Below are 11,779 nucleotides of genomic sequence, written 5' to 3' on the forward strand. Positions count from 1 at the left end.
TAAAATATAATTTGAGGGACCTTTTCTCCTTGGGCGTTTTAGGGGTGGAAACATGGGACCAGGAAACCAAAAAAAAGATGAGTCGGTTGCGGGCAGGGTTGGTCGATCGCGTATATGGCTCTGGTCGGAAGCATGGATGGTGTTCTGGGTTTTCTTTCGGATGGGGCGCGTATGTATAACCTATGGGAGAGCTTCTGAATGGAATTGCACTTTGACATGTCAGTGTTGTTGTTTCCCGGTAGCTCTCGCTGACAGTGTACTTCCAACATTCTATTGATTGGCAGGAAGGGAATACCAGTAAGCATAATCCAATGCACTTGATAGTCCAGTTTGTCAAGCTGACAAGTCAGATGACTCGTGTTGACTATTAATAGGGCTTTGCAATCTGGCAACTTACAGGTTGAGATGTACTTGGCCACCGCCAATGACAGGTTGCATTGGCCCCTCTTCTCTGCACGCCTCTCTCGCCTCGAGTAGCAGGCTGACACCTCCGCTTGGGAGAACAACATTCCCGTTCGCCATCGTTCGCCGGGTCATCGCACAAAACCCCATCGACCACCTGCAACCATTCTTCTCTCGTCGTCTTGGCCGGCAGCCTCCGTGCTCTGTGCAGGAAAGCACACCCGAGTGGGCTATGGACTGGGGACCGGCTGATCGCCTAGGGTTCTGGGGCAAACGCCGCTACTTATACGACTTCATTCGCGCAGACCTATGGGTTCCTTACTGGAGAAATTTCAAGATCGAGAAGATCAACAAGCATGGACTGAACCCCTTCTCAAAGAGATGTTATGTTTGCAATAACTTGTCACCTTACGGCCACTACAATGGCGAGGACTTGATCTCAAGAGTCAATGAAGGGATACATCACTGGCTGATATTACAAATCAGTTCGGATGACATCGTAAAATCCATAGAAAAGTGTCAGTTCTGCGCTTTCCTTGCGCGGATTATGCGACACTATCAGGATGAAAATCTGTTCGGAGAAAGGTTAAGGGTCCACTTGAAAGCAGAATGGCCGATATTCATCACCAATATTGAGGAGGACCTGTGCATCGAAGTTTTCAAAGACATCGGTTTGTCCATTTTTTTAACGGCTTGACGATTTTACACGGCTAAATGTTGGACAGATAACAGTGTGCCAACGTGGTCCCAGATGCTGGCTATTGGCTGTGGTGCCAAAGTTTTCGATCATGCCAACGACCAAGGGATCTGGGACTTTATCGAAGAGTGTTTCACGAAGTGTACAACAACTCATACGAATTGTTCCAGCCCACCTCCAATGCTCTTGCCGAAGCGGTTGCTTGAAGTTCATGGTCCGAATCAGAACTCCCGGCTTGTGGAGCCAATTGAGGGCCAGCAAGTTGAGTATGCAGCTCTGAGCTACTGCTGGGGGAATGGGAACCCTCTCCGAACGACGACCACATCTTACGAGTCTCACAGGAGAGAAATTGCCTGGAGCTCTCTACCACGACTTTTCCAAGACGCTTTCTACATTGCACATCGCCTTGGATTGCAATATCTCTGGATCGATTCTCTTTGCATCATTCAAGACGACCCAAAGGACTGGGAAATCGAGGCCGAAAACATGGCTCATATATTCCAAAACGCACACATCACCATTGTCGCAGCATCTTCACCAGATCCAGACACCCCCATCCTTGTGCAAAAACCTTCGCGGGAGGCCATAACTGAGTTCGAATTCGTGGAAGACGATGGGTCAAAAACATTCATCTACTCACGTCGAACGACTCAAGTCCCAGAGAGCCCATTTGTCGAGAAAGCCCGTGACTTCGGAGATTGGAAGGGATTCGTCTACCAACGAGGCTGGACTTTTCAGGAGGAGCTGTTGTCAAGACGCTGCATCCACTACACCCCCGATCGCGTCGTCTTCGAATGTCGTGCATACCTCCTCGACGAGCACCAACTTCCGCGAGATCCAAACGCACTCTGTCGACAGCGCCTTCACGCATCCCCTGATCAATGTTACTGGCAAAGACATCAGACCCAGTTGACATGGTGGGATCATGTAGCGGCCTACTCTCCACGGCAATTGACGTTTGCCTCGGACAGGCTGCCCGCAATATCAGGCACTGCGAAGATGTTTGCGCCGATTGAAAAGGATGAGTATCTCGCTGGACTTTGGCGACGTTCCCTCCTGCGTGATCTCGGCTGGGAGAGCAACTGGTTCCGGAAACAGAAGGTACCGCCACCTGAAGAGTACATTGCGCCGTCATGGTCTTGGGCATCTCTCAGGGCAGGGGTCGGAATTTGGGGTTGGTTTTCACCTTCCAAACAATCGCTGGCCTCGATAATCGATGCCAGAACTACCCCAAAAGGCCACAACCAGTTCGGCGAGGTGGTAGATGGTTCAATCAAGATTCGTTGTCCTGTGATCGAAATCAATCTACCACATTGGAGCGAGGATGTCGGCATAGAGGCGATTAAGAAAGAGGTTTCCCAGTTCAACCCGGATACGACTCTTTGTCTAGGGCATGGCCTTCTCGAAACGAGTGAGCGGGTTCTCACGATTTGTCGAGGCTTACCCGAGACTACACGGCAAGATACTGCGGTTAAGATTTATCTGGCTGTTCTGTATCCGTACGATTGGCGGAAAACTTTTAGTGGTCTTGTCCTTGGAAGATCGCCCAAAGTGCCTGGTGCCTACGAGCGATTGGGTACTGGAGAGGTTTCGCAGCAGCGCTACCAGACCGCTACGGAGTCGACCATCACCATTGTTTAAGCAGACCCAATCCTGGTTGGAAAAGTCAATACATGGTTGATCGTACACAGTACACGCTGTACTAGCGTTCATCCGTCGGGATTCAGCGACGTCGTAAGAGAAGTTGGTCAAGACGCGGGCAAAGGACCGATGGCAAATGCTTATCTCTGCCACGGGGTGGAGATAACGGGCGTCCACCCCCATCACGGCAGGGATCTGCAGGGTTTGGGGATAACATCAGCGCGACACTTCGCCTTTGGCCAGCGCGGCCCTTGCACCCCGCGGCAGATTACTATCGCTCATCACGCTGCGGCACACCCTCTTATCAAGCTTCTGGCCCTCGGCTTGCATGGACGAACTCCCTATCGCAGATGATGATGGCATTGACTCTTTTTTGGAGCTTGGAGTGCGTTCGACGGCTTGGCTGGGTTGTGGGGTTCGACTAGAGGACGTTATCGCGCCAGGGTTTGTCTGTATCAATCTCACTACTCTTACGGTCTTATTTGAACCTTCAATCGCCTCGGAAATCCCGCTGTTGCTGTGCTGAAATCCTTCGCGCCACCATGTCGGCCCACTCAGCAGCAACAACGCTGCCCGAAGCGGCAGGGTATGGCGTCGTCATTGGGGTCGGCTTCTTCTTCGCCTTCGTCATGATGGGCATTTCCTACATCCAAAACCGCTACACGGCCTTCTCTACCAAGCAGAGCGAAGAGTTCAACACGGCGAGCCGGAGCGTGAAGCCCGGCCTCATCGCGAGCGGTATCGTGTCGGCCTGGACCTGGGCGGCTACGCTGCTCCAGAGCAGCACAGTGGCATACACCTACGGTGTCGCCGGGCCGTTTTGGTACGCGGCGGGTGCTACGGTGCAGATCTTGATGTTCTCCATTCTCGCGTGTAAAGGTAAGCATTCCTTCTCTTCCATTGGCACATTCTTTGGAGGATTGACACATTTGCAGTCAAGCAAAATGCTCCGCGCTGCCACACGTTTCTCGAAATCATCTACACGCGCTATGGCAGAGGCACGCACATCATCTTTGTTTTCTTTGCCCTGGTCACCAACATCCTTGTTGGCAGCCAGCTGCTGCTCGGAGGCAGCGCTGTCGTGACTAATTTGACTGGTATGAATGTTTATGCGGCTATCTTCCTGATCCCGACCGGAGTCTGCGCCTACGTTGTTCTCGGAGGCTTGAGGGCTACCTTCCTCTGTGAGTAGAACCCTCTTACGGAAAGTTTCATCTACTCACATTCAACGCAGGCGACTACTCCCACACCCTGATCCTGATGGTCATCATCCTCTACTTCATGTTCCACGCCTACGCGACGAGCGACCTCATCGGCTCGCCGTCCCGGATGTTCGACCTCCTCCAGGAAGCGGCAGTCCAGCGGCCGGTAGACGGCAACAAGAACGGCAGCTACCTCACCCTCAAATCCAACTTCGCCCTGGTATTCGGTAAGACCGAACCCCCCTCTCTCTTCCGATGTGCAAAAGTACTCATATCCCCGCCCCCATTCCAGGCGTCATCCAACTCTGCAGCGGCTCTGGCACCGTCTTCCTCGACCAAGGTAAAGTAGCCCGGCTACCAAACGCCAAAAACGCAAGAGGAGAGAGAGAACCGTACAACTGACAACAAAAAAGCATACTGGCAACGCGCCATCGCCTCGCGCCCGACCACGGCGGTCCGCGCCTACATCCTCGGCGGCCTCGCCTGGTTCGCCATCCCCTTCGGCTTCTCGACGACGCTCGGCCTCGCCGCCGTCGCCCTCTCGTCCTCCCCTTCCTTCCCCACCTACCCGGCGCTGCCGACCGACTCGCAGATCTCGGCCGGGCTCGCCGCCGCCTTCTCCGCGTCGGCGCTGCTGGGCACCTCGGGCGCGGCGGCGCTGCTCGTCGTGCTCTTCATGGCCGTGACGTCGTGCGCGTCGGCCGAGCTGATCGCCGTGTCGTCGATCCTGACCTTCGACGTCTACAAGACGTACATCTCCCCCAACGCGACGCCGGCGCGGCTCATCGCCGTGTCGCACGCCATGATCTGCGTTTTTGGACTGACCATGGCCGTCTTCGCGTGCGTGTGGAACGCCGCCGGCATCGATTTGGGGTGGCTGTTCCTCGTCATGGGGCTCATCGTCGGCGGCGCCGTGTTTCCCGCGGCCTTTGCGGCGACGTGGAGGGGGCAGACGCGCGCGGCGGCGACGGCGGGCCCGCTGGCCGGTCTGGCGGTCGGAATAGCGGCGTGGCTGGGCACCGCGAAGGGCTTGTACGGCGCGCTGAGCGTCGCGGCGACCGGCATGGAGTATCCGACCCTGGCGGGGAACCTGGGGGCCGTGGGCACGGGCGGCATCGTCAGCGTCGTCGTGAGCTTGGTGTGGCCGGATGAGAAGCCGTTCGATTGGGAGGTGACGCGGGGGATTAATGCGGTGGTGCGGGAGCCGCCCGTGGTGGAGGGGGAGAGCTCGGGGACTGCGACGCCGAAAGAGAAGGAGGAGGAGGTGGAGGGTGGGAGAGACCGGGTGTCTGCTGGAGAGGAGGAACGTGAGAAAGACGTCGAGGCGTCGAAGCAGCCCGCCGACGCTTCTGCCGCCGTCGACGCCGCTACCGGGAAGGTGGACGACGTGCACATCGGGGAGCCGCCGGCGCCGGTCGACGACGATCCCAAGTCGCTGCGAGGCGCGTTCCGCATCGCGTGCGTGGCGTCGTTCGTGCTGACCTTCATCATGGACTTCCTCGTGCCCATGCCCATGTTCTTCGCCGAGTACGAGTTCTCCAAGCCGTTCTTCACCGCCTGGGTCGTCATCAGCTTCATCTGGGTCTTCGCCAGCACCGCCATCTCGTGCGTGCTGCCCATTGTTGAGACGGCCGGGTTCTTTGGCGAGTTGTGGAGGAATGTCATGGCGGACATGAGGGGGAAGAAGGTGGGTTGAGGGAGGCCTTTTCGGTCCGGGTAGAAGTGGAGTAAGAGTGCGCTGGCCGTAGGTGCTGAATAGATGGATGGTTAGAGCAAAGGCTGAAGATTCTGGAATATACAAGTAGTTCCGTCAAAGTGCTCTCTGTTTGAAGCTGCTCCGTATCTGCCCTTGAAATCCATCAGCCACGATATCACTTCACCAATGGAAAAGTCACATAAGCAGCATTGATCTAAAAATTGTGCAACGAAGCAAATTATGCATTACTGATTGCTACCCATCACAACAGGCCAGAGATGAAGTCCTCCAACACAACAAGCTTAGTCGCTCTTGAGGGTGATGTCGGTGTCGGCGACATCGCAAACGTTGTCGTCGGCGCCGTTGCCGCCAGCGTGGCAGTGGGTGGGCTGGATCTCCTTGGTGGCGGAGAGGCCGGCACTGTCATAAATCCAGTCAGCTTTTCCAATTCTTTTCTCTCCCTATCCCCCCCGCAAAATGGTGAAGGTTCAAACTTACGCGGGAGCAGTCTGCTTGTAGACGGTCAGGGCCCAGAAGCCGTTGCTGCCGTTCTTGAGGCCGAAGCGGTAGGCGGAATCGCCGCAGACGGCCACGTTCTTCAGGTCGTCGGGCGTCGTGGCCGAGCAGGTGACGTTGTCGGGCTGGGCGGTGAAGGAGGCGGCCTGGGGCTCGCTGCCGGTGACGCGGACGGTGATGTCCTTGAGCTGGACCGTCTCGTCGGCGAAGGCGGCGGCGCCGAAGACGGCGGCGGCGGTGGCGACGGTGGCGAAGAAGCGCATGTTGATGGTTTGGGTTTTGGGTTTTCGTGAAAACGAGTGGTTGGAGTTGGGAGTCGTTGGGGTCGTGAGTAAAGATTGTTCCGTTGCTTGTTGGTGATGAGGGAGGGACTGTGGAATGCTCTGCGAGTTTATATAGGTGTCGATTGAGGCGGTGTCCCTAACGGCGGTCGTGCTGTGATCATGCGTGGAGAGGTACACTTGGTCGTATCGAGCTCAATGCGGATGCCTTGATCTCGGAGATATGTTGCTGCCGCTGAACAGTGCTGGGTCCACGGCCGGAACGGCAACCAGAAAGTGACCACTGTGATGGTCCTTGGCTTGATAGTTGAGCCGAACAGCCCGAACAGTCCGAACGGGCATTGATCGACTGTCACCGGCGTTCTCGAAACACTCAAGCATGCTTATACGAATAGATCTGCACATCTGGCCTTAAAGTACTGGGGACAGAATACGAAGGCTAAATTAGCTCAGGCGGCGTGGTCGTAGGGCTGAAGCGTTTGGCCGGCCGTCAGCGAGGACTCGCGGGGGGCGGGATGCTGTGGGGCTCATACGTTCCTAGTGTCAAAACGTAGCGGCAACAGGGCTTTTTTCTAAGACTAGTCGTCATTGTGTAAAAATTGCGAGCGTGTGAGGGTAGAGGAGACAAAGCAGTGGTGGACGACGGAGCAGTGAGTCTGCCTCGGCGCTCCGCCAAGTCAGCCTTACCAGCGAAGGTTCCACGGCAGTGCTGTTTAATCCAGCAAGGAGCAGTGCTTGATCTCTCACCGTTCCAATCATATGCATTGCCCCTGTTATTATCCACAGTAGCGGCCCATTGCATGCCGCATTCAGCAGGCAAGGCAACTTCTTCCGGCACTTGCTCATTAGGGCTCTCTGGCTGGTCAAAGCTTCCACGCCCGTCCCCCAGTAGACTCTGAGTATTGACCAGCCCTACTCTTAATTACGTGACATGATCCTCTGATCCTGTTGGTCCGGGGCGGTCATTTTTCGTGACACTCCCAAGATGGGCCGACAAAAGTGGGCTGCTAAGCTGGTACTTCCTGCCATTGACTTGGATTGTGCAAGGTTCTCCCATATCTCACGAGCTACAGGCAAGCAACATGTACGCTTTGCGACGAGCATGCTTTGGAGACGGCGAATTGCATTTACGATGCGTGGCATTGCTGATGAATGCCCATCAAACGTAACATAAGACTATATTCCCACATGCTATATAGAGCCATTGACAGCTCGAAACACTAGCGAAGCGTATTTTTAGAAGGATCAATAGGGCAACTCGGTAAGGAAGGAAAAACGGTGTACAAAGTGGGTCGACGTCCAACGTCCACAAGTATAACAACAGGAACGAAAAGGGGGGGAAGAGCTGGGGCAAACAAACACACACACGAAACATCTACCACCTCCTCATCACCTCGACCACCTCTGCGACAACCTCGATATCGTCGTCACCCTCAGCTCCGTTCACAGTCGCCTTCAGCCGACCAAGCAGATTACTGAAACTCGCCTCAGTACTATTCTTCTTCCTCGGAAGGTCGATGGCGCCGCGGCAGCGCTGCGGCACAAACGTGTTGGTGTGGCAGACCAGCTTCTTGACCACCTCGCCAGGGCCCAGCGCATCCTCCAGCCGGTCGTCGACGGCCTGAAACAGCGCCTGCGCCGTGTGGCAGCCGTGCAGCCGCATCGCGTACTCGCAGTTGCTGTTGGGCCCCTCGAGCATGACGAGCTTGAAGAGCACGCGGTTGACGTCGAACTTGAAGCCGCCGTTCATCACCGGCGAGGCGCCTGGGGTCGTTGCCGGCGTCATTGCCGGCGACGTGCGGATTGCGAGAGGAGGGGGGTTCTCACACGTCGCCTCCGTGAAGGATACTGCGCTGGCGGCGCCGCCTGCGGAAGACTCCCCCCACAGCTGCTCTTCGCTCTGGTGGAACGCCGTGGCCTCCGACGGGGATCGTTGCTGCAGAGGTGAATCGCGCCGTTGGTCCGGAAGGTGGTCAGGCGAGGATTCCTTGGACGGGCTCGACGAGTACCGGTCTTGCGCCGCCTTGTTGTTGTTGACAATCCCGGGGGTTCCGGAGGTGCTAATCGTCATGCGTGCCAATGTTCGTGGCCTGCCCGTGCTAGTTGGAGACGGCGAATGCTGAACGGGATATGAACCCGTTCTCTCTTGTATCATACTCTGGTAAGTTGGTGACACTTCACCGCTTGAGCGGGCTTGTAGGTCTTCATTGGGTGGCCCATTGGTGCTGCAATTTCGAGGGCTCGTCATCCTGGCTGACTTGGGCGGAGGCGGTGGCGGCATTCTTCGAGCGTCATCGCTGCTGTCGTCTTCATAATCTTTTCTGCGTTTCTGCTTCCGAGCTTTGGCAACCCCCTCAACAAAAGGGTCGTCATTTATAGGCCGCATTGAACAATTTGTGCGTGAACGGAACTGATCCAACAGGGTCTCTGCAGTTGCTGCGTTCTCCTCCTGGGAGTGGGGAGACTCGATCGATGGCACGAGAGGATCCGTGGGAGACGGATCTTCCCGACGAGCGTCTGGTCTTAGTGTCTCAGACCTTCCACGAGATACATCCGCCTCGCGGGGCACGTTGCACGCGTGTGACAACGAAGCGGTACCTGTGTCCGTTGTGGACTCGACACCTGGCATGTCTTCGTCCATGTCTCCCAAGCTCGAGTCATGGCCGGCATGTGGTGTTTCGACGCCATTGGATGCTTGCTCGGGTGGGCTTTGAGCATGCACTGCACAGCTGTCAGCTATCATCTCGCGGTTGCGGGGGACCAGACCCACCTCCGCTCGTGCGACTCTGTGGCAAGGGTTTGCCAGTGCTGACATGTACAAACCAATCGCGCGAGTAGCCTCTCTGGCCCATTTTCTCATCTCGCAAGAGGTACGAATACTTCTCGTGGTAAAGGCCATTCAGTGGCCATCGGTTCGTTTCCAGCCCAAGCACGGCAAACAGTTCTTCGGGCTTTCCCTGTATCAACCTCCAAAACCTGTATGCCCAGCACTGATTGCCCAGTAAGTATGACAGATGGCGTCTACTCGAGCAAGAGGGCACTGACCCAGAGATCCCCTTTGAATGGGATTGCAACCAATTTGATCCGTTGTAGTTGACTGTGTGGCGTTTTTTTGTTCTTTTCCTTGGGAAAGCCTTCTTTGTCATGGGGCACCTGGCCTGCTACGACCTCGAATGTCTTTACATGGGCCGGTCGCGTGTCTGTAAGCGTAACATAGGACGGCATATCTTCATTGAAGGGTCGGGCGAACGGAGCGTTTTCTGAGAATGACCATTGGTCATCCCAGTAGCCTAGCCAAGCATTTTGATATAAAGCCTCGTCGAAACTGAGATCTTCCTGGCGGCTGTTGCTGGTGTTGCCTCTGGGAGAGTAGTAGGTAGCATCCGTTTGCCTCTTTGGAGGCATGGCTGGTGGAGAACGAGCAAGAAGGTAGATTATATGACAAGAGAGTGCCTGATGTAGGATTGGGTGGTCGTGTTCAGCGGGAACTCGTACGGTATTTATACTTCACTGTTGAGAATCTGGCCCCACTTTCAAAGAATCAATGCAAAGCTAGTTGCTAGCTCCTAGACATCGTCATTGCGGCACAGTGTAGAATCGACAATGACATTGCTGGATTGACTGCGCCGCATGGCTGCATTCTCAGGTCAACGGTGGGTGGATTGCGGAGTATTGAGGGTCGGATGTGGAAAGATTTGGCGAGATCCAAGGTCTGATGGTCAAGAAAGGTCCAGGGCCCACTACCACCTCTGATTTGTTTGTTGTTGCCTGGAAGTGTAATGTAGAGAGGCACAGCCGGCGTTATGCAGGCGCTTCTCAAAGCATGGGAGGATCATCTTCCAGTGTACGTGCACCCGATACTTCCGATTGGGCCAGGAAACAAGAGAAAAACCGGCACTATATTGCTGGGGAGCTGGGCGCGCACGAGCAGAGTGCCAAGCCGCGCAGACATGTTTCAATGCGGATGATGGGGGCGACGGCAGCCCATCCAATTGGGCCCTGGATGGGACAGCGACACAAATCCTGCATGAGACTTCCGGCTGACGGATTCATGTGAGGGGTAGAGCAGCTATGTTGATCGAATGTCTGGACTCGGTCTATCAATGCATCTACAGTGGCTTGGATTCTATACCGTTGTTATCGTCTTGCGTAAAGCTAAACGGAAGATGGCACTGCGGCCCGGCGCTTACATCCTTGTCGATGTCGTGACCGAGGCGTAATACTTTCTCAAGTTTGATCAAAATTTGTCAACGAGCGACACAAGGCAAGGATTCAAACATGGCGTATGAAACTAGTAATGTTGAGCATGTTGTAAATGTCAATAAAGTTGATGTTAGTAGTGTTGTTGATAGAAATAATAGTAATAGTAATAGTCGTGGTAGCCGAGACTCATTGGTCAAATCCGCAGGCCCCACTTTTAGCCTACTACACAGTACCTTTCCTTATCTTTGTCATGTACGCTCGCTTCCAAAGCTCACATCATTTCCCTCCGCGGCTTCCAACGTGGATTCGCAAACATACCCTCTCACTTCTTTCTCCAGTAAGTGAATGGTGAATGAGTCACTCATGAGAGGAGGGTGACCGATCGACCCTTCACTCCCGGCATTGCGGCACAGCCAGTGGGGTCTGAACAGAGTGTTCACCGCATCAATTGCTGGGCCCTCCAACCGGAAGCTGAATGAATGAGAGTGTGCTGTCGGGAAAAAGCAATTGAATGTCGCGTGCATGACATGTATCCATTATCTGACAGCGCTTAGAGTTGCACTGTACAAGTGCGGAGTTCCGCGATAACCGCCATCCATGCTGTTCGCCCTGTGGGGCCGGCGCTTAAGCCCATCTCTCCCTCCAATCCAACCCACGCCTCCCCATCACTTGCCGCGCCATCGCTCCCCATTCGCCTATTCTCCCGAGTGTTGGTTGTCCCCTCAAGCGAAAGGATTGCCTCCTTGTTCAAGACCCCAGTCAAAGGATTGCTTCCCTGTTGAGAGGTTGTGTCTTTTAATGAGAAGATGCATGCGTCATTTATTTACAGGGAGTTTGGGTCTTTAAGCGAGAGCATCCGGGCTTTACAGGGAGGTTTACACGGAGTTTGTGCCTTTTAGGTCTCTTTCGGCCTCTCTAAGTCCCAGTCATGATAGCAATACCTAGAGCAGTGAGGATGGCCGAAGCGGCGGGGCATACGAGACTGCATCCGCCCATCGTTTCGCAATTCACCCTCCTTCTCCTCCCTCTCCTCCAGAACCAGTTCCGCCGCCTCAAACCGCAACACTATCGCCCGCAAGAGCGCGAAATGCCTACCCATCCCATACTCAATACGGGCGGTTTCCACCGAACTCTTCACCTC

The 11,779-nt window shown here is 55.0% G+C and overlaps 3 protein-coding genes across 3 annotated transcripts; 1 reads left to right on the plus strand and 2 right to left on the minus strand.

The window, feature by feature from the left end:
* Positions 1 to 3,282: 3,282 nt before the first annotated feature.
* On the plus strand, positions 3,283 to 5,638 carry SLS55_005593 (uncharacterized protein; the record flags this gene model as incomplete). The annotated part of the gene is made up of 5 exons (XM_066777040.1): positions 3,283 to 3,619; positions 3,676 to 3,924; positions 3,975 to 4,169; positions 4,235 to 4,282; positions 4,356 to 5,638. The coding sequence occupies 5 exons, from the start codon at positions 3,283 to 3,285 to the stop codon at positions 5,636 to 5,638; spliced, it is 2,112 nt and encodes a 703-aa protein (XP_066632882.1).
* Positions 5,639 to 5,940: 302 nt separating this feature from the next.
* SLS55_005594 (uncharacterized protein) lies at positions 5,941 to 6,417 on the minus strand (the record flags this gene model as incomplete). The annotated part of the gene is made up of 2 exons (XM_066777041.1): positions 5,941 to 6,058; positions 6,137 to 6,417. 2 exons carry the CDS (start codon positions 6,415 to 6,417, stop codon positions 5,941 to 5,943), a joined length of 399 nt encoding a protein of 132 aa, XP_066632883.1.
* Positions 6,418 to 7,810: 1,393 nt separating this feature from the next.
* On the minus strand, positions 7,811 to 9,064 carry SLS55_005595 (uncharacterized protein; the record flags this gene model as incomplete). Its single annotated transcript, XM_066777042.1, has 2 exons — positions 7,811 to 9,033; positions 9,058 to 9,064. The coding sequence occupies 2 exons, from the start codon at positions 9,062 to 9,064 to the stop codon at positions 7,811 to 7,813; spliced, it is 1,230 nt and encodes a 409-aa protein (XP_066632884.1).
* Positions 9,065 to 11,779: the final 2,715 nt, after the last annotated feature.

Source organism: Diplodia seriata (assembly GCF_021436955.1).
Source record: "Diplodia seriata strain FDS-637 chromosome Unknown scaffold_5, whole genome shotgun sequence".
In the NCBI taxonomy this organism is placed as follows: Eukaryota; Fungi; Ascomycota; class Dothideomycetes; order Botryosphaeriales; family Botryosphaeriaceae; genus Diplodia; species Diplodia seriata.